At 40.5% G+C, this 23,098-nt stretch overlaps 1 protein-coding gene across 1 annotated transcript in view; it reads left to right on the top strand.

Annotated features, from left to right (window-relative positions):
* LOC126470119 (alpha-aminoadipic semialdehyde synthase, mitochondrial) overlaps positions 1-18,921 on the top strand; it is a 287,313-nt gene extending 268,392 nt beyond the window's left edge. Inside the window, exon 19 of the mRNA XM_050097723.1 lies at positions 18,369-18,921. Within this exon, the coding sequence (XP_049953680.1) occupies positions 18,369-18,484 (116 nt within the window). The 3' untranslated portion in view covers positions 18,485-18,921. The remainder of the gene's footprint in view (positions 1-18,368) is intronic.
* Positions 18,922-23,098: the final 4,177 nt, after the last annotated feature.

The raw sequence follows: 23,098 nt of genomic DNA, 5'->3' as shown, positions 1-23,098 counted from the left end.
CTGGAGGCGGGCTGCACGATGTTGGGGCGTGAGCGGAAGACGGCCTAATGGTGTGCGGGACCGTAGCCCAGCTTCATGGAGACGGTTGCGAATGGTCCTCGCCGATACCCCAGGAGCAACAGTGTCCCTAATTTGCTGGGAAGTGGCGGTGCGGTCCCCTATGGCACTGCGTAGGATCCTACGGTCTTGGCGTGCATCCGTGCGTCGCTGCGGTCCGGTCCCAGGTCGACGGGCACGTGCACCTTCCGCCGACCACTGGCGACAACATCGATGTACTGTGGAGACCTCACGCCCCACGTGTTGAGCAATTCGGCGGTACGTCCACCCGGCCTCCCGCATGCCCACTATACGCCCTCGCTCAAAGTCCGTCAACTGCACATACGGTTCACGTCCACGCTGTCGCGGCATGCTACCAGTGTTAAAGACTGCGATGGAGCTCCGTATGCCACGGCAAACTGGCTGACACTGACGGCGGCGGTGCACAAATGCTGCGCAGCTAGCGCCATTCGATGGCCAACACCGCGGTTCCTGGTGTGTCCGCTGTGCCGTGCGTGTGATCATTGCTTGTACAGCCCTCTCGCAGTGTCCGGAGCAAGTATGGTGGGTCTGACACACCGGTGTCAATGTGTTCTTTTTTCCATTTCCAGGAGTGTATATGCAGAGGATACAACTTTCCTTCATTGTAGTAATGATTTCAGTAGCCTCAAAGCTTGTGTTGCAGAGACAATGGCTCAAGCATCCTATTGGTTTAAAGCAAATAGCTTCCTACTGAATGATAACAAAATGCAGCAGATGGTTTTTAGTCTAAAAGACAAGCCTCTATCAGATGATCTTAGTTGTGTTAAGTTTTTAGGGTTATATATAGATGAGAAATTATCCTTGGGTCAACATATACAATATATTAGTGGTAAATTGTCTAGAATGATGTATTTGCTACAGCAACTTATGGACTGTGTACCTCAAAATTATGTTAGAATGTCATATTTTGCATTTTTCCAAAGCATCCTAACATATAGCATTATTTTATGGGGGAACTTGAGTTCAGTGCATGACATCCTAATACTACAAAAGAAAACCATTAGGATAATTACTGGTTGTTCATATAAAGCACACTGCAAACCATTGTTCCATGAACAAAAACTCATGACTGTAATAAACCTATATATTTACTGTCTTACTCCACAAAATGTACATTCAAAATGGCAGATAGCTTCTTGATTTGGCTGTTTTTTTTTGTAGAGTTGTGCATGAATCAGCACTATGATGGAGGATGACAAGAATTTCAGTCAGTATGATCTTAGTGCAGTGCCAGTGGTTGAAAGTATCCATATGTGATTATAATTTAGAGCCCATGTTGTACATAATGGCACACTGAGCCATCTAGTCTGCTGCTAGTTGAGTTTGATGCATCAAGCTACATGTTGGTACATGAAACCTATCACAATGTTGTCTCATGGATTAGTGACAGATATCATAATCCACATTGAATAGGGACTCATTCAAGAAAGTGATCTGATAATATTTCATACACCAAAGTCTTTCTTCTGTCACTCATCATGATTAATCATTGAGTGAGGCTCCTTCTCATAGCAATTCTTGAACACAGTGTTCTCTGTAATTCAGCAGACAGATGAAGAACATTGCACTCAACATACACTCATCACAGCTATCAAAATGGAGCACATTCTTCAATGGGAAGCTGCCAATAACATAAAATATAGAAAATCTTTCCAATAGGCTACCTACTTAAGCTTTGAGACCTCCCAGCCAACATCATATTAAGTTTTGTAATAACACTCAAGATGCATCTGCACATTACTTCAGTGTCATGGGGATGAAATATCTGCCATCCAATGGTTGTTATATAAAGCTGTTTGCTGACTGACTAAATTTTACTGGGCCTTGTCATTCCTTGAGTATTCTGCCCTTTATCATTGTATCGATTCCATCATCTTGTTGTCTAACAGTCTACCAGTTATGTAGCAAATATAACTGGCACCTGGGGCATGCTTCTTTATTCATGCTCTTCCCCATTCCCCCTCTCTGTTCCTCCCCTCACCATCAACACCTGGGGCACAACACATTATTGCCACTCCACACTTCTCCTCAGTGCCCAGTTTATTGTTGTTGTGCCTCAAGAAACACATATAGTAATATAATATATAGAATTTAATCTCATAATAGTATATTTTCTGGAAAATATTGTTTGTCTTGAAGACTATTTGGCACCCTTCGGCAAGTGGTGCCCGGAGCATGACAGACCACCTTGTCCCTGCCACCCCCTTCGCTATGCCACTGAAATCTACAGTTCTTCTGTCCAACTCATGTCAGGTAACTTTGGGGGAGGAGGAGATGGGAGGGGAGAGAAAGAGGTAATCTGGAACATAGAACACAGTCCACTCAGCCTTCTGAGATCAACTTCGCAATTCCCAAAACAAAGAAGCAGAAACAATTATGTATAAGTCCCCTAAATGATATGTATAGAATAAAGTTTTGGAACAATTACCACTGATTTAATTGAGCATTGCCATATGTGAATCACTGTTGAGGCTACAGTGTTATAGGAAGCAATGGTACCGTTTGTTTCTTGTTGTTTTTTATATGGGGCTATGACACATAATAACTCTAGATGAATAGTAGTGAGTTACTGCATACCATGCTTGGTTCATCATATGTTCACTTTAGATGATAATCACAAATGAGCTTTGAAACTCAATGTCACAGGACAAAATCACTATTAAATTTAATTGAATGGTTATAAGTGATCAGTCATAGGTAGCAGATATATTTAATAATAAGTTCTAAATGTGGTGGAAACTATAGGGACAAACAGTTCAAGAGAAAAATCACAAAAGTATTTAGAAAAAGCAAGTATCATAAAATTCAATTGTGACAATAGATTACCAACTTCTAAAATTAAGAGAATTGTATATTGTCTGAAAAATATAAGCTAATTTCGATTTGATGGTGTTTCTAACAGAGTACCAAAGGTTTGTTCCAATATAATAAGCCCTGTATTATCTGAGATATGCAATGCATCATGAACACCAGGCATTTTTTGCACAGGTATTGAAATATGTCATTGTTTAAACCCTCTATAAGAAAGATGATAGGAAAGATGTCATTAATTACCAATCCTTTTCACTGCTGACAAAATTTCCCAAAATTCTTGAGAATGTAACGTATTCTAGAAAATATACTGAACAACAATAATAGCATCAGTAAATCACAGTTTGGATTTCAGTGGAGTTGTTCAACTGAGAATGCCAATTACGTGTTCTCATCATATTTTACAAGAACTAAATAATAAAACAGCATCAGTTGGTATTGTTTGTGATCTATCTAAGGCATTTAACAGTATGAATCACAATATTCTCATAGATAAATTGACATTTTATGCAGTTGATGGTATAACCAATCACTGGATAATGTCATAGGTAAACAAAAGACTATGGAAAGTTATACCTAGTAGTTCGAACAAAGTAATCAGGGAGATTTCCTTATGGGGGAGAAATCATTTATGGAGTTTCCCAAGCTCAATTTTAGGTCTGCTATTGTTCCTCATGTGTGTAAATGATCTTCCATCTAATACACAAAAAGGAGAATTAGTTCCTTTTTGCAGATGGCACTAGTATTGTAATCAATCCAAGCATACATTCAGCAACAGAAGAAATGATAAACATTGTTCTTAGAAGTATCATTGACTGGTTTACTGTGAATGGTCTCACCCTCAGTTTCAAAAATACACAGCCTATTCAGTTCTCTACATCTAGAGGGACTACACTGATGTTCCATGTAACACATAGTGAGGAAATGATAACTAGGGTGGAAACTTCAAAACTTGTAGGTGTCCATAATGGTGAGAATTTCAGCTGGTAAAAGCACATTTTGGAATTCCTAAAACAACTTAGTTCAGCCACATTTGCACTTAGAATCAATGCAAATCTTGGGGACAGTTATATCAGTACAATGATGTATTTTTCATATTATCATTCAATAACGTCATATAAAATAATGTTCTGGGGTAATCCATCTTTAACAAAGGGAGTCTTCATTGCTCAGACATGTTCTATAAGAGTAATATGTGGTGCTCACCCATGATCATCTTGAAGACATCAGTTTAAGAGTTAGGCTTCCTGACTACTGATTCACAGTATAGTTACTTCCTCATGAAGTTTGTTGTGAATAATCCACTGCAGTTCAAAAGGAACAATAATGTACATAATTACAATACCAGAAGAAAACACAACATTCATAACTCCACATTAAGGTTGTCTTTAGCACAAAAATGGGTGCACAATGCTAAAACCAAAAATTTTGTATCTTACCCAGTGATTTAAATTGTCTAGCAGACAGTACAGTAAAATTCGAAAACCAATGGAAAAAGTATCTGTAGAAAAATTTATGGTACTGGAATGTGTGAGGGCAATGGGTAGGAATTACAAACTCACATCAGTATATTTAAAAAATGATGAGGATGTAGCCATATTTACAAATTAATTTGTTATTTAAATGTAAAATGACTCATTTCACATGATTAAGATTTGTTGTACAAATGATCCATGGAACATGAAACTAAGTAATTAACCATTTGTGTGCTCTGTACTACTTTTCATATTCAGCAAGTCTTATTATTTCATGATGACTATATAATGTTGTCATGGGTACTATATATGTAATGACTTTTTTTTCTGGAAAAGTCAGAAACATTTCCCTAAATGATGCAGCCTGTGGATCCATCTGTAATAACCTAGCTATCAACAACAAATCCCACTGAAAAATTTAGAATGTTATAACTGCAACCTTTTTTCTTCCTGTACTGCTTAGGTCTGTGTTAGTGTTAGCTTATAACATATGATTTAACTATTGAGATATGTACTACCTTATATCCTTTCTTATACACTATTCATAGTGAGTAAATTGGTGCAGTGGTTAACCAGGGATGAAATCCCTGCCCTCCCAACAAGGTTACATTTTATGTGACTTTCTTAAATCACTTTAGTCTTAAGTTGAATGGCAGGTTGCATCTTTAGATAAGAGTTGAACCTACTGTTTCCCAGGTATTTCTCTTATAGAACTAGCGAGTGTTCTTTATATAACAACCTAATTTTGACCATAAGTTACATGAAGAAAGATAAAAAAAAAATGGAAAGTTACAGATCTTGTCTTTGAGGAAAATGACTTATAGTTTCATCTTTAATTCTTCACATTACAGGGATCAGCCAGAACATTATGACCACCTACCTACTAGCAATATAAACCTCTCCAGGCAATAGCAGTGTTGCCTGGCAAGGAATGACTGCTAGTTAGACACACGCATGGTACATGTAGAATCAGTGAGTGTGCTGTCCATGTGTAGAATGAGAAAGGCATGCAACTTGCCTGAGTTTGACTGAGGGCAGATTGTGATGTCCCGGAGGCTTGGCATGAGCATTTCAGAAACTGCACAACTTATCTGGTGTTCAAGGAAGCTGTGGTGAGTGTCTTCAACACGTGGTGAAACCAAGTCCAAATGTCATGGGGGTGAGTGGCCACCTCTCATTACAGATGTCGGTCTTCACCTGGGCGACTTTTTAAAACATGACAGGTGGTGAACTGTGACAAAACTAACATCAGACTTTAATGCTGGGCAGAGGTAAAATATGTCTGAACACACGGTGCATCAAACACTCTTAACGATGGGCCTCCGCAGCCAACAACCCATGCCTGTGCCAATGTTAACACCACAATATCAGCAACTACGACTGAAATGGGTATGTGACCATTGGCACTAGATGTTGGTGCAGTGGCAGAGCATTGTATGGTCTGATGAATCCCAATACCTTCTTCATCATGCGAGGGTGTGAATCCGTCATCTGCAAAGGGAACAGCTCCTTGACACCTGTACGGCAGGCCAGAGACAAACTGGCAGGGTCTCCATTATGCTCTGGGAAAGATTCACGTGGGCCTCATGGGTCGAGTGGTGTTTGTGCATGGCACCATGACAGCCAAGGAGTGTTGTACCCTGGTTACAGACCATGTACACCCCTTCATGACAATCACGTTTCCGGAAGGCAAGGGCATTTTCCAAAAAGACAATGCACCATGTCATGAGGGCAGGAGTGTGATGGATTGGTTCAAGGCACACATTGGCAAGTTCCAATTGATGTACTGGCCCTCCAACTCACCAGATCTAAATCCGATCAAACTCATCTGAGATGTGATAGGTCATAATGTTCTGGCTGATCATTGTATTTACTACAGAATGTTCTGGTTCAGCTGATCTTTGCAATTTGCATGAAATAGTTAATGACTGTACGTCATATCTATATCTACATCTAACCTCCGCAAACCACTGTGAAGTGCATGGTAGAGGGTACATCCCATTGTATCAGTTATTAAGGTTTATTCACCCTTCCATTCACGTATGGAATACAGAAAGAATGATTTTTTAAATGCCTCCATGCTTGCTGCAGTTAACCTAATGTTGTCCTCATGAACCCTACAGGAGCAATACATAAGGGGTTGTCATATTGGCCTAGATTTATTATTTAAAGCCAGGTTCTGAAACTTTGTAAGTGAGCTTTCTTGGGATAGTTTATGTCTATCTCTAAGAGTCTGCCATGTCTGTTTCTTCAGCAACTCTGTGGCTCTCCCGTGGATCAAACAGATCTGTGACCATTCATGCTGCCCATCTCTGTATATGTTCAAATTCCCTGTTAGTCCTATTTGCCACGAGTCTCACACACTTTATCAATAATCTATAATGGGTTACATGAGTGATTTGTAAGCAACCTCCTTTGTGGACTGACTGCATTGACCAAGTATTCTAGCAATTAATCAAATTCTACCCCCTATGCATTGCACAATACTAACACCTCTTGCTCTTTCTGAACTCAACATCTCACTCATTATAGAGGGATGCTGACTCAGTTTTTCTGGATAGCAAAGTAGAAGCTGTGGTACAGAAAATGTCCCAGATATCACCAGTGTGTGTGTGTGTGAGTGTGAGTGTGTTTGTGTGTGTAGTGAGTGAAGTGTTATGAAACAATGTGTGTATAGTGTGTGCAGTGACTCTAGTGAGATATGAGTAAACAGTATGGCGTTACATTATTTAATAAGTTATTTGTAAAAGAAGTATTGCATACCAGGAGTAAATCTTATGATTGTCTCTAACTAGAAGTCTGTAAATGTATGTGTATATGAATTAGCTTATTTTTAAATTGGTCTAAACTTGTAAATACTTTGACATGTCCTATATCCTTGTAAAAAGAGATCTACGCATGAATGAAGCTGCTGCTGCTACTGCTACTGCTACTGCTGCTGCTGCTATTACTACTACTACTACTACTACTACTACTACCACCACCACCACCACCACCACCACCATCACCACCGCTATCAACACCACCCACGACTGATCCTATGTGGCCATTCCTTTTCATATGAGCTGATTGATTCGAACTTCAGCTCATTGATATTAAAGTCATAGGATACTATGTTTTTTCGTTTTATAAAGTGTTCAATATGATAATTTCGAACATTTAAAGCAAATTGCCAATCTTGGCACCACTTTGAAGTATTACCAAGATCTGAGTAAGTTTTTATGCAGTTTATTTCAGAGAGTACTTCATTACAGACACCGTAATAGAAGAAGACATGTTCCACAGTAGACTGCAATGTAAAAAATCTTTACATAAATTGTACAGTTACCCAATTCTGACCATAAATCATTTTGTAGCATATGTGTGGTATTACGTATTGCATATTATAATTTTCTGAGTATTTTTCTTTACACATATGAAATAGACGTCACATTCGATAATTACATTAGAAACGGATCCACATCACGAACTTTACGATCTCACACATCATATATCGAACAGTTAATAATATGTGACATGCGAGGCTATAACGTTTGTGATGTGGATCCATTCCTAATATAATTACGGAATGTGATGTCTACTTTGTGTGGGTAAAGTAAAATACTCTGATAATTACAATATGTAAAACGTAATGTTACACATGTGCTTGAAAATGAAGTATGGTAATTATTAGCTAACTGCATGATTTAAATCAAGATTGTTTACAGTACAGCCTATTATGGACCATGTTTTCTTTTATTAAGTATTTAGAAGCTCTGGATCCACACAGAAACAATTACAAAGTCGTTACAGATAACTGTATCACATGCAAAATTGATTGATTGATTAATTTTTATTGTTGTAGAGACCTCAGAGATCATCTGAGGCATTACAAAAGTCAATATTACACAGTATAAATGTTACACAAATAATTAGAAAAACAAGAAAAATATTATGCAATATAAATATTACACAAATAATTATGGTACCTTCACACAAATACAAAACAGAGAAACTTCTGGTACAAACTGATATTGCATAGTAAATTTAGCCAATTACAGACTTACCCATATATAGAAGCATATAAAAACTGATCACAAAGTGCAGCCATACCATATTCTTTGCCTCCCTTAAAAATTCATCAGTTTCATAAATGCTGAGCTCAACAAGAAATTCTTTTACTTTTTTTTTCAATTGTTGAATTGGAAGATCCCTGATATGTTGGGGTATGGCATTAAAAAATTTTATGGACTTGTATAAGAAGCACTTTTGTGTTTTTTTATAGTTACATTGGAAAGAAACTAGGTCCTGCTTGTTTCTTGTGTTATAATTATGTCGCATGTCATACTGTTGATAACTCGGATAGTTTTCCTTAATATGCATTACACACTGTTGTACGAATATTGATGGCAGGGTCATAATCTGTAATTTTTTAAAGCTTGGCCTACAGTGAGCTCTGGGTGCCAAGCTACATATCAGTCTTATTGCCTTCTTTTGTAGTTTGAAGACATTAGCTGCCTTGCTTTGATGTCCCCACAGTATTGTACCATAGGAAATGTGACTGTGTATTAAAGCAAAATAAACCACTTTAAGTACTGGCACGTTTAGACAAAGACGCAGCTTCCTTAGAGCAAATATTCCTTTGCTAATGCTGCTTCCCACTTTTTCTATATGGCTACCCCAGGATAATTTTGAATCAATTGAGATTCCAAGCAAATTAACAGCATTTGAGCTCTGCTCAAGTTCAGTGTTACTATTCCATGATACATACAGGTCCTGTATTTTTTTCGGTTGACACAAAGGCTTTACACCAATTTTCAACTTTGACAGTGCACTGGTCTGCTTCATATTTCACATTCTGTGCTGTTTCTGCAGTTATACAGACTGCAAGATCATCTGCAAATAAGTAAGTCCTAGTTGATGGCCCAACTACGTTACATGGTAAGTCATTTATATAAATAATAAATAGAATTGAGACAACTACAGAACCTTGTGGGATACCCATGCCCACAGGTAAGTAATCTGATTCTGCACCATTAAAAACCACCTTCTGCACTCTATTACTTAGATAAGATTTTATCAATTCCAGAGCACTTCCTGTAAAGCCATAGAATTGCAGTTTGTTCAATAAGATTTCATGAGACACAGTGTTGAAAGCTTTTGATAAATCAAAGAGTTTATCCTGAACAACTAGCTTGCTTTCTAGTTGCTTCACACACTGTGTTAAAAGTGATAAGGCAGATTTAACAGTTCCTAACCCTGTTCTGAAGCCAAATTGACTATCAGTGAAGATTTTGCTTTCTTCAAAGTATTTTACTATTTGATTATTTAATATAGCTTCTATCACTTTAGACAAGATTGGCACAATTGAATCAGGCCTGAAATTATCACAACTTGAGAGGCTGCCTTTCTTGTGTATTGGAGTGACTTTAACAAACTTTAGTGCCTTTGGGAACTGAGCCTCCAAAATACATGTATTTACTACATGTGTTATCAATTCTGGCAGTTCAACTGAATCACACTTTAACATGGCTGAACTAAAACCATAAACATCATTACTAAAACTGTTCTTCATTTTCCTCAGTACATTAGTAACATCCTGTACCTTGACCACTTTAAAGCTAAATGTACTTTCAGGCTTTGTGGTGTTTCTCAGGTAGTATTTATGGTCAGTGGCTATATTGGAAGTGCCAATCACCTTTATTATCTCCTGCACCTTCTCAGTGAAGAATGTGTTTAACTGTGCTGCATTCAGATTACTGCTTTCAGCCTGTGAAGTCATTTTCCTGTTGCACTGACTGTTAATGATATTCCACATTGCACGTGTCTTATTTTCAGATGTTAGTATTATATCTTCATTTTTTTACACCTAGCTTCCTTTAAGGCCTGTTTTAATCTTTTCTTTTTCACTGTGAGCATGTCTTTAAATACTCGAGAACCTGTACTTCTATACCAGTCATAATATTGACCACACTCCCTCTTGATCTTCAACACCTTTTCATCCTTGACCTTATTTACTCTAAGTGCCTTTTTATTATTTAGTAACTTAATGGGAAAGGACATCTTAGCATATACAGAAAGAGTAGATATGAGTTCTTCCACCTTTCTATCTATTGCATGTTCTCGATAAACCTGCAACCAATTACTTTTATCAATATGAGATTTAAACATATTTAGATTATCATAATTGACTGCACATACTTTCTTTCCTGCCATGTCCACTGAGTCAGTGTTACAATTTCTTGTTACATCTGTTCTAAGAAGTAGTGGCCAGTGGTCAGATACCCAGGTCTTAATTACCTCTGACTTGAGATGCATTAACTCATTTGATACAACTATATTGTCAATACTTTACAATGTGGCCTTGTTATTTCAGTGGTTATAATATAAAGACCAAGAGAATTTAATAAATTATTTACATATGAGTTATAGATAGTGGACAACTGAAAATTCAAAGTGAAATCTCCACAGATTAGTATCCTACACTTAAACTTACAGACTGTCTCACATAAAGACACTAACTTGTTAACAAAATCATCTGTTGAATTGCCTCCAGTCTTAGTTGAGTACAAAGCTACAACTATTAAATTTAAATCTGTTAACCTAACAGTTGAAATTTCACATAACATTTCTAGAGATAATGCTTTAACATTTGCTATTGGTTCATATTTAATCCCTTTTTTTTAGAAATATAACACACCCACCATGATTTTTATTAGTTCTACAATATTTGTCAGCTAGGGTGTAGCCCTCAGGGCAGTATAGATCTATTTCATCATGCTTTAACCAGTGTTCTACGAGACAGACTACATCTAAGTGATAAGTCTCTAATACATCTTCCACTAATTCCAACTTATTAGATAAACACTGTACATTCCAGTGAAGGACATTAAAATTGTCTGATCTGTGCCTGAGTCTGTTTACCTTGAGATCTTCCTCCCCCTTTGGCCTACCACTAAAAAATCATTTAGATGGGAGGGAAGCACTGTTTTCCATTTACCCACCCTGTTAGTATTTGGTCTTGTTACTGGGATTAGTGATTATGCTGATTCGTCTGCTGCTGCTGCTGCTGCTGGTGGTGGTAGTGGTTCTGCCATGACTGATGGTAGATTGTCAGCTAATGTTGTGACTATGCCTACTGTTGCTGTTGATGAGGATTGTCTTGCTTCAGTCGATGCTGGTTTTTCTGCCACTGGTGAGAGCTGTGCTGAATCAGCTGATGATGGTGGTTTTGTTTCTGATATTGATAGTGGTTTTTTGTTGCTGTAGTTTTTGATGGTTTCACTGTTGTAGTTGGTGGTGGTTGCTGTACTATTATTTGTGGCTGGCATGGTAATCTTGGTTCTACTGTTGTCATCAATGTCTCTAAAATTTTAAAGCTGAGAAGTTTCTTCCCCTTTCCGTTTAAATGCATACCATTTCTTGTAAAACTGTCTCTCTGTAGGTAGTTAACAGGGAGTCTAAGGTTACTATTAATATTGTCCCCAAGCAAGAATGACCATACAATAGTCTGTAAGGGGGTGGGGGGGGGGGGGGATGGAGAGAGAGAGAGAGAGAGAGAGGATGAGACCTCTGAATATGGAGTACTTTAAATGTTTTGGAAGACGAATGGCGACTTTTAAATAGCCGTAAAGGAGTTCCAGTTTCTACCTTGTGAAAACCTGTGTTATAAAGACTTTTAAATCACTTTCTCGAAAGAAAGACATCTGGTTGTACTATATTTTTTTGCTTTCCCTGAGAAAGGGGTGAGGGCAGAGGGCCACCCTTGCCACCGAATATGGGCGCCCTTGTCCCTCAGGACAGTATTACGCAACATGAACATACAGAGTCCCAACATACGATCGTACTTTTGATAATAATTATAGATGTGGTACTGAGTCAAATGCTTCTCGGAAATCGAGAAATACTGTATGTATCTTACCGCCTGGAGCCAAGATTGCATTATTTGTATTGTAGGAACCAAGGAATCAAGATACAATGGGGAATCTAGATTATTGCCACGCCATATGCTTGCTTTTTAACGGCCACAGAATATCGCTACTCTGTTTCGAACGAGTGGAACGTCATTGTGGCACCAAATCCTTGCCGGCTGGTGTGGCCGAGCAGTTCTAGGCGCTTCAGTCTGGAACCGCGTGACCGCTACGGTAGCAGGTTCAAATCCTGCCTCGGGCATGGGTGTGTGTGATGTCCTTAGGTTAGTTCGGTTTAAGTAGTTCTATGTTCTAGGGGACTGATGACCTCAGATGTTAAGTCCCATAGTGCTCAGAGCCATTTGAACCAAATCCTTGACACAGATGAGCCAAAACCCTGCGATCACTATTCACCGCGGAATGGTAGAGAAAGAACATAAACGGAGCTGAAACGAATGGGGAATGATTCTAGCGATGACGTGGGCCGCAGATTGGGAACTCCACTGACATATGCCGTTTGACAGAGTACAGATTGTTATGGCAGAGGGCCTAGGTACGCCCATCACAGAACCGGTGAACGCTCATACCTGCTCATGTGCTACCGTCTATAGTGGTTAAACTACAAGCAGCTGACAAGATCTTGGACCTCCAGCAGATTACAATGCTGGTGCAGACTCAAGTGTTTCATAGCACACTGTTCGGCTTCTGTTGCTTAACACTGGACTCTGCAACAGACGACCCACACGTGTTCCTGTAATGAGCAAATACCATTAGTTACGTTTGAAGTGGACACATGATCATCGAGACTGGTCCGTGGATCAATACAAATGTGTCACCTGGTCGGATGAACCGCGTTTCTTGTGTGCAGTTAAGCCATCATTCAGCTGTACAGCTGTTAGAAACATTCAACAGTAGGGGGTGGGGGCAGGGGGAGTGAAGGGATTATGATACTGAGGACATTCACCTTGGTTTTTATGGGACTTGTGGTAAGAAAGATAATCGAAGGCACAAGGCCGGCTGTGCAATATGTGGACGTTATTGTGCATCACATGCATCTTTCAAAAATGGTTCAAATGGCTCTGAGCACTATGGGACTCAACTGCTGCGGCCATCAGTCCCCTAGAACTTAGAACTACTTAAACCTAACTAACTTAAGGACATCACACACATCCATGCCCGAGGCAGGATTCGAACCTGCCACCGTAGCAGTCGCACGGTTCCGGACTGCGCGCCTAGAACCGCGAGACCACCACGGCCGGCATGCATCTTTCGTGCTTGATGTATTCCTCTATGGTGATGGCATCTTCGCGTGGGATAAGTGTCTGTGACATAGTGCCAGAAATGTACTACAGTTGTTTGAGGAGCATGATAGTGAGCTGACGCTTATGTCTTGGCCATCAGATTCACCTGATCTGAATCTTATGGAATACTTGTTAGATGCAATCGGACGGCAGCTCCACGCCCATAAGCCACTGGGCTGCAATTTACGGTAATTGCGTGACCTCTGCGTAGATATATGGTAGTACATATACCAGAAATCTACCAAGAACTAGACGAATCTGTGTTACGCAGAATCACTGCATTCCATAAGTGGAACAACATGCTGTTAATCACTTGGTCATAATGTTTTGGCTCAGATATTCGGAGACCCACAACAGAGTCATGTTAATATTAACTACGCTATATTTGACCTTTACGCTGATATAGTCTGTATAATGTCCACATTATGACAAGTTTTCTAGAGTGCTTATTGTCTCTGTTTACCTTCATATGGCAGCACTCCGACATGATAGTGTCATTATCTACATCTACATGGATACTCTGCAAATCACGTTAAGTGCCTGGCAGAGGGTTAATCTATCCACCTTCACAATTCTCTATTATTCCAGTCTCTTATAGTTCGCGGAAAGAATGAACACCTATATCTTTCCGTACGAGCTCTGATTTCCCTTATTTTATCGTGGTGATCGTTCCTCCCTATGTAGGTCGGTGTCAACAAAATATTTTCGCATTCGGAGGAGAAAGTTGGTGATTGGAATTTCGTGAGAAGATTCCGTCGCAAGGAGAAACACCTTTCTTTTAATGATGTCCGGCCCAAATCCTGTATCATTTCTGTGATACTCTCCCCCATATTTCACGATAATACAAACGTGCTGCCTTTCTTTGAACTTTTTCGATGTACTCCGTTAGTCCTATATGGTAAGGATCCCACACCGCGCAGCAGTATTCTAAAAGAGGACGGACAGGCATAGTGTAGGCGGTCTCCTTAGTAGGTCTGTTATATTTTCTTAAGTGCCCTGACAATAAACCGCAGTCTTTGGTTAGCCTTTCCCACAACATTTTCTGTGTGTTCCTTCCAATTTAAGTTGTTCGTAATTGTAATTCCTAGGTATTTAGTTGAATTTACGGCTTTTAGATTAGACTGATTTATCGTGTAACCGAAGTTTGAGTTCCTTTTAGTACTCATGTGGATGACCTCACACTTTTCGTTATTTAGGGTCAACTGCCACTTTTCACACCATTCAGATATTTTTCTAAATCGTTTTGCTGTTTGTTTTGATCTTCTGATAACTTAATTAGTCGATAAATGACAGCGCCATGTGCAAACAACCGAAGACGGCTGCTCTCCCAAATAATGAGATGTTGTTAGTAATGTTGCAGTATGAATAACGATGGGATGTACAGAGCTACTGCCAACGTTGACTGGGAGAAAGGAAACGTATGACGTCACCGAATATACCATTCAGAGACTCCCAACAAGCTGTAAAAAGGATCGAGATCTAGTGAGCTTCTGGGATGGTCGAAATAATGAAAATGTATGTGGTGTTTTTCAGATTACGCGTTTATAGTATGGGCGCGCTACCTTTGAGGTTTGTAACCTTGAAATGTGTCATAGTCGTCTAGGACAAAGTATAACATCGTCGGAAACACACAGTGCACTAGGAGCGCCAAGTCCTTCCCATGAAAACACTCCCTGAATCATCCACCCACTGTTAACAGCTTGCACTGTTACACCAGTTGTGATGCATCCACTGTAGCCTCTCTTGACGTTGGCTCTGAAAACATACAAGGTCATTCCAAAAAGTGAATAAATCTGTGACCCCCCCAGAACAACAGATCATGATAGTTGTCAGCTATATAGTCGGTATGATCATAGCAACAAGTGAGTAGCTTTCTTTGATGAGTCTGTGAAAGAGACAGATTATGAGTGCGTCTGGTGGAACAGCCAACTCATTCGGATGTGTGGCACATGCTCATCAGGAATACCTTGTTTGATTGATATTTATTGTACTTAGTGGTTAGCTGTACTGCTGGCATAGAGTAGTCTTAAAACCTAGTTCTCGTTTCGACTTTGCCTTTCGCTGTCCTCCACATCTGTGCTGCTGATTCGTTGTTTTCCTTTTTTATCATCAGTCTCTATTCGCATAAATCGGTGTAGCTATGTAACTCCTTACAAACGCGACTTTTGCACAGACCAAGACACAAGCTGTGCATCCCCTTCCTCGCTACGATGCCATGGCTGTTTAGTCACTGTCAGTCACTGCACAGATCCCTCCAGCCACCCGAATGCCTTTAATTGGCGTCCTTAACAACGCGTTTGCATACTGAAAGCAGATGCTTGAAAAGTTATAAAGGGGGTCCTGAAACTAGTATTTATTAACTATTATCAAGATAGCACATGATTCAGAATTAATACAGTAATAAATGTATCAAGAAAACAATTAACTCATCTTGTCATTTGGAACAGAGTTTAGCTATCCCTTCACTTGATGCTCATGCACAGTCGAGTCACATTAATGTGACCACCTGTCAAAAGACTGAATAACTACCTTTCGTAGTGCAGGTATGCAGGAAGAGAGTCAGTGAGGTTCTGGAAGGTACCTACAGGGATGTGGAGCATTGCCAAATCCAGTGCTGTTGCCAGTTGCACTACGTTTCTCAGTTGAGTATCCATGTTGTTGTTGCGGTCTTCAGTCCTGAGACTGGTTTGATGCAGCTCTCCATTCTACTCTATCCTGTGCAAGCTTCTTCATCTCCCAGTACCTACTGCAGCCAACATCCTTCTGAATCTGCTCAGTGTATTCATCTCTTGGCCTCCCTCTACGATTTTTACCCTCCACGTTGCCCTCCAATACTAAATTGGTGATCCCTTGATGCCTCAGAACATGTCCTACCAACCGATCCCTTCTTCTAGTCAAGTTGTGCCAGAAACTCCTCTTCTCACCAATCCTATTCAGTACCTCCTCATTAGTGATGTGATCTAACCATCTAATTTTCAGCATTCTTCTGTAGCACCACATTTCGAAAGATTCTATTCTCTTCTTGTCTAAACTATTTATCGTCCATGTTTCACTTCCATACATGGCTACACTCCATACAAATACTTTCAGAAACGACTTCATGACACTTAAATCTATACACGATGTTAACAAATTTCTCTTCTTCAGAAACGCTTTCCTTGCCATTGCCAGACTACTTTTTATATCCTCTCTACAGGATCCACAGTGTGAACAAAATGGTCGAGGTGGTTCCACAAATTCTCGATTGGGTTTAAATCTGGGGAGTACGGTGGCCAGGGGAGTACGGTAAACTCATCCTTGTGCTCAGTGAACCACCGACATACCCTGCTAAATGAGTGACGTGTTGCATTGCCCTGCTAATAGATGCCACAATGTCGGGGAAAACACAGACTGCATGTAGGGGTGGATATAGTTCAAAATGCTTCAAATGGCTCTGAGCGCTTTGGGACTTAACATCTGTGGTCAGAACTTAGAACTGCTTAAACCTAACTAACCTAAAGACATTACACACATCCATGCCCGAGGCAGGATTCGAACCTGCGACTGTAGCAGTCGCGCGGTTCCGGACTGAGCGCCTAGAACCGCTAGACCACCGCGGCCGGCGGTGGATATAGTCCCCAAATATAGATGCATACTTGTGTTGGGTCCATTATGCCTTCCAGACTGACGAGATCGCCCAGGAAATGCCACGAAAACGTCCCCCAGACTATGACGCATCCTCCTCCTGCCTGGACACTTCTGAAGATTGTTGCAAGGCCATAACACCAACGGCCGTCTGACCAAAGGAACATAAAACGTGAATCACGCGAAAAGACCACCTTTCGCCACTCAGTGGACGTCCACTGGCGGTATTGGTGTGTGATGTGCATATTCCAGCCTTCATCGCTGACGAACAGTAGTCAGCAATGGAGCACGAACCAAGCACCTGCTGCGGAAGTCCGTATGCAATAACATTCACTGAAAGGTCCTTGAGGTGGCACTGTTTGTAGCCCCTTGGTTCATTTGGGCGGTCTATTGATCAACAGTTGCACATCTATTCGCCCATACACATCTCTGCAGCGTCGTCCGTCTCCGTCATCTATGGCCCATGGTGCACCACAGTTGCCTCGGCGCTGGCTTTAGGTAACGCCATTTTTCCATGCTTAGTATATTTTAACAAACGCGGCATGTAATCAGTTTACAAACTTGGCCATTTCGGAGATGGTGCACCATTGGTCCGAAAGCCAATAATCGTACCCTTTTAGACATCAGATAAATCACTCCATTTCCGTATTATGACAACGATTGCACTGTTGTTCACTCCCCCGACATCCTTAGCTTACTCTTCACTGCTAGTTGTTCCACGTTGACATCGACAAAGCTGGTAGTCACATGTGTCTGGACCGTGTATATTCCACTACTTTCCGACGAAAATGTAAACTGTGCTCAGATTTGTTACACATTCTGTCTCAATCCGTGCTACCTCAAGCTCTTTCCAGTTATTCCTTGTCATGGTAATTTATCTAAATGAAATTGACAATAATAATATTAATAAATAATAACTCATATGTTCTCATAAGATGTTTTAATATTATTTTGTCATTCTTGCACTAAGTTAATTGTACTTTTTTCAAATCAACCAGTCTATTATTTTATGGGCAGCATTCCATTTTTATGCAGGTATAACCTATTTTCTTCATTTCTTGATGTTTTATATAGCACTTTATTTAAAAGAATGTATTAATTTTAGGCGGACAGCGTATGGTATTTGGACTGACAATTGTTGGCCTTACTGAAAAAGCAGTATAACTGATTCAGTACTCGTTCATTTCCAGGTGAGATCCAGCGCCGTGGAATGGTGCTGCCATTCAGCGCAGACATCTACCGGCCCATGCTGGCTCGCCTCAGGGCCGAAGGTTTCCAGACCTTCGACAGGTCCACCATTCTCTGACCAGCTCCCTGCTGAGATCACGTCACTCCTTCGTGAAAGAAACATAATTCACATTCTGCATATTCTACCGTCGTTCTCAAGACTGGACTGACAGACATTAACTTCGCTGGAAGCAAGATGAGGCACAGTCCTCAGTAATCATACCATCTTGAATTACATGACGAATTACCACACCACCAAAATAAAGACTTCTTACTCAAATCTACGAGTGTGTTAGAAGCATGGCGGTCTAGAAAATTAAAAATGCGCTGAAGCATTGTTACATGTAGCATCTACCATGCATGTATTCAAATATGTGTCACAGGACCAATATTGCGCCACATATTTCACCTGAAACAGTGCTCTCAGTGTTTCACATTATTTCTTTGGTCCGTCCACGGTTTTTCAGTTTTAACCTCTCTCGAATTTAAATAAAGTGCACTGGCCAGCCACTATTATTTTTTCTTGTAGTTATTTTTAATTTCTGTAATCAGCACTCCGTTCCCTGTAGATCGACACTTAAATTAAAAACTTTACTTGTTTTACTTGGCTCTAGCTTTGTGAGATTATATCATAAGTACTGCTAAGTATGGGGATGATGATATTTTGACAGCCAGAAAGTATGCTTAAAACCAGAAGCAAACCTTCATTCTCGGGTGGTACTTTTCCAACTGATCCATAAGAGTACGCTTTGCAGGCTTACTCGAAATTTATACCTACCACTCATTCTCCTCTATTTCTTCGAAATTCCACAAGATTTCTGTCATAATGATGTGGTACTAGCATCTGTAAAATAGTGGATGAAACTCAGGATTTAACTGCATCACAAGCTAGGGTTTGAAACTGAAACAAAATTGTTGTACCCTTGATGGAGTATAAGATGTTTTAGTAATTTGTAACAAATTAAAACTGTATTTACGGCAGCCTGTGCTCTGTCAAAGAAAAATAAATATGTGCAAGGGATTTGAAATATCCAGTCAACAACAAAAAGAAAATTACTCGATGATTAAAAATACAATGTGATTATTTTTTAAATATTTCATTTTCCATTTGTGTGCAGGGTTCGATAGTGCTTGTAGTTATTTGGCATATCTGTGTACAGCTCAACGGAGCTGTTTGTATTATTTCAGAATCCTATGAAGCCAATGCACAACCCGATTTACAAATGTGTGTATGATACAGTTGAAACTATATTGCAGTTATGATGTGATCCTTCAAGAGCTGGTTTCTGTAAATGTGTTCCCATTTTTACATATCATGAAAGGTTGTTCGGTTTTAATGAGGTTTTATTAATTACTGACAGATATAAGATAACTAAAAACTTGATAGTTCCAACTACTAGTGACTTGTCTGCAGACAGATCAGTATTGTTGTTGTTGTTATGGTCTTCAGTCCTGGGACTGGTTTGATGCAGCTCTCCATGCTACTCTATCCTGTGCAAGCTTTTTCATCTCCCAGTACCTACTGCAACCTACATCCTTCTGAATCTGCTTAGTGACAGATCAGTAAACACATACAAATTATAAAAATGGATGAGTAGTAGGGCAAAAAGGATGCAGCCCCTCTCTGCATTATTGCAAAATTTTTCCAAGATGGCGGAACCAAGATGGCGGTCATAGATGTGGCAACGCTGCACTGATATCACTCATTCTCAAAGACATGGGATGGATGTCATATTTCCCACAATTGCACACAAAGTGGCTTTAGCATGATCTGTGACAGAGCAACTATGTGGTTCCTTCCACTACCAGAACAAAAAAGTACTGCAATTATTTAATATCATCTAAACTGTTTAAAAGACCAGCATTAATTTTACGATGTATTGCAATTTCAGAAATAAATAAACAATATTCTTAAACCAATTGTTTAAACAATGCCTTTTGCACGCTATATTAGCCTACTGTCTTGAGATCCTCCCAGTGCAGAGCTATACAGAGACTGAGCGACTTTCCCACCCTTTTTCCTGAGCCGCCATCTTGGGTTACGTCACAGGAGGTGCAGGGGTGAGAGCCAACAGTGCTCTCTGGTGGTGGTGTTTTGAACTAGGTCAGTCAGCTTCTGGATATCAAGATGAACACAGTGCTCTATCAATGACAACTCAGATTGTTTAAATAAAAAATATAGCGTATTGCATACAAAATACAGACTTACATCCATCCTATCCAGCAGCCCAGCACATAGTCCTTTTCCCGTCAAATTCCAGATGGGGTAAGGAGGGGAGGCAGGAGGGTGAGCGGGAAAGTTAGTGTGGATGGGGGGTGAGGGGGTGAAGTTAGGTTAGTGGAAGTAGCCCCACTTACCTATTTTCCAGCCAAAATTTTAAATTTCCCACCAGAATATGACAGGGCTCAATTCTCAATAATAATAGGTTCATTCTCAGACCTGTTGGGACCAAACATATATATATATATATATACGATTTACACAGTACATATGTATATAAAACTAGAAAAATGTAATCAATCAAGCAACAAGCCCAGAATACTACAGTTGATGGCCATAAGCTACCAGGTAAACCTGCTGTGGGTAAGACTGTTAAATGCCCAGAATTATTTTACCTTTTAAATATTAACACACATAGATAAAGGACTACAACATGATAATCGTTGAAGCAACAAGTAGCAGGTGTTACTGATAATAGTAATACTTAATCACCAGACCTACTGCGACCCAGCATATACATACATTTAAAAAAAGGGAGTTTAAACATCAATATACACATATATAAAACTAGAACTATGTTATCATGCAGACAACGCTAATAATCAGTCGCCAGACCTCCAGCGATCCAACACATACATACTTAAAAGGGGCTTAAACAGCAACATACACACACACACACACACACACACACACACACACACACACACACACACATATATATATATATATATATATATATATATATATATATATATACTACCCCCATACGATATGCCCCTCTGGCACATCGTAAGAGGGGAAGGAGAGCACGGCATAACATCCTCCAAAGATGAAGTGGGGGGGGGGGGGGAGAGATATCAAAGGACAGCAGCATGACAGCTTAGGCTTTAATTTGACTAACATGCACCCAAATGAACCTATTGTTAGCAAGGTTTTTAACCAGGAAGTTGACTGTACCCAGTCGCTTGTGGACCTGGCATGGGCCAATAAAATGAGGGGCTAACTTACCAACACTAGGTGCTCCCCTGGTCACATGGGCGTTAAAGTTACATACAAAAATCCGATCCCCTATCTTTATATGGACTGGGACCCTACCACGACTATAGCACTGAGCTTGCCGGAGGTGTGCTCGCTTAGTATTGTGCCTGGCATTCTCACAATTGCGCTTAACTTGATGCAGATCCAAATTTGCTGGAAAGATGTCTTCGATATTCCACAGACTGGTTAGGGGAGTATTAATTGGATAAGCAAGCATGAGGGAGGAGGGGGGGTCATGAAGGAAGCCTCATGTTGAGCAGTGTTCAAAGCTAGATTGAGCCACGGCAATGACGAAGCCCACTTGTTCTGCGCATTGCCATGATAAATAATTAAGGCTGCCTTTAGGTTCCCGTTAACACTCTCAGAAAACGCTGTGTGCATTGTCGCTAGCCAGGGTCTTGGGGGCGAGGGGGGGGGGGGGGGCAAAAGCGGTGAAACCTTAAGTAAGATGATTAATGGTGCTACGTGTCGTAATCACCCTGCCAGTGAGGAACCACGTGAAGTGGCTAAAGGCATCCACCCGGTTTCCCGATTTTTCAGGCCTCACATTGCCTAACTAATCGATGGACATCCTAATACATCGCAGGCCAGGTGACATGCTGGCACATTTTGGCGAACGTTTTGGCCACCCCTAAATGTCCGCCTAGGAGTACAGTATGAAAATGCTTAAAGGTGGGTTGAACAAGGCTGTGGGGCAAGCAAATCCTATCCTGATTGGACCTGCTGAACCACCGACATAGGACTCCCCTGTGTAAGGTATAACCATGGACCTCCTCCCCGAGGTTAACAAATAGTTTAGACAGTCGCAACGAGAATAGCATTCTGACAGGTGTCCTTTTTAAGATCTTCCCCTTTCTCCTCAAACATGTGACTCAGCGCATAGGCGACCTCGTTCTCGGTTCCTTTAATGTGGTGAACCTTGAAAGGAAAGGCCAATATGTGTACCGCCCACCTAGCGATACGCCAGATTTTTCTGGGCCTGGCTAATACCCAGCTTAATGCTGTGTTATCCATCTCGAGGTTGATCTCCCTATGCTCGAAATAGAATTTAAACTTCTCCAAAGCAGCGAGTACTTCACTTCGACCTCTGACAGACACCTAGAGTCAAAGGCAACAGGGCGTCCATCCCTTTCCATTTGCTGCAGGAGGACAACAGCAATGCCGGTGCTTGACGTGTCAGTCTGGACAATGAATCAGTGATTGAAGTCAGGGATGGCTAAGACTGGGGGGGGGGGGGGGGGGTGAGGGAAATTTTCAGAATGTCAAAGGTGGCTTGTTGGCTCTCTCCCCAAACAAAGCTCACCCCTTTCTTATGTAAGTTGTTAAGTGGGGCAGCCAGCTGACCGAATTCGGCACAAACTTCCTGAAATAATTGGCCATCCCAATGAAACTTGTGGCGCCCTTCTTATTGGTGGGCGGAGGGAAATTTCTAAG

This window comes from Schistocerca serialis, chromosome 3, assembly GCF_023864345.2.
Source record: "Schistocerca serialis cubense isolate TAMUIC-IGC-003099 chromosome 3, iqSchSeri2.2, whole genome shotgun sequence".
Lineage (NCBI taxonomy): Eukaryota > Metazoa > Arthropoda > Insecta > Orthoptera > Acrididae > Schistocerca > Schistocerca serialis.
The sequence above is the reverse complement of the archived record's forward strand: the minus strand, read 5'-3'. Positions and strand labels throughout refer to the sequence as shown.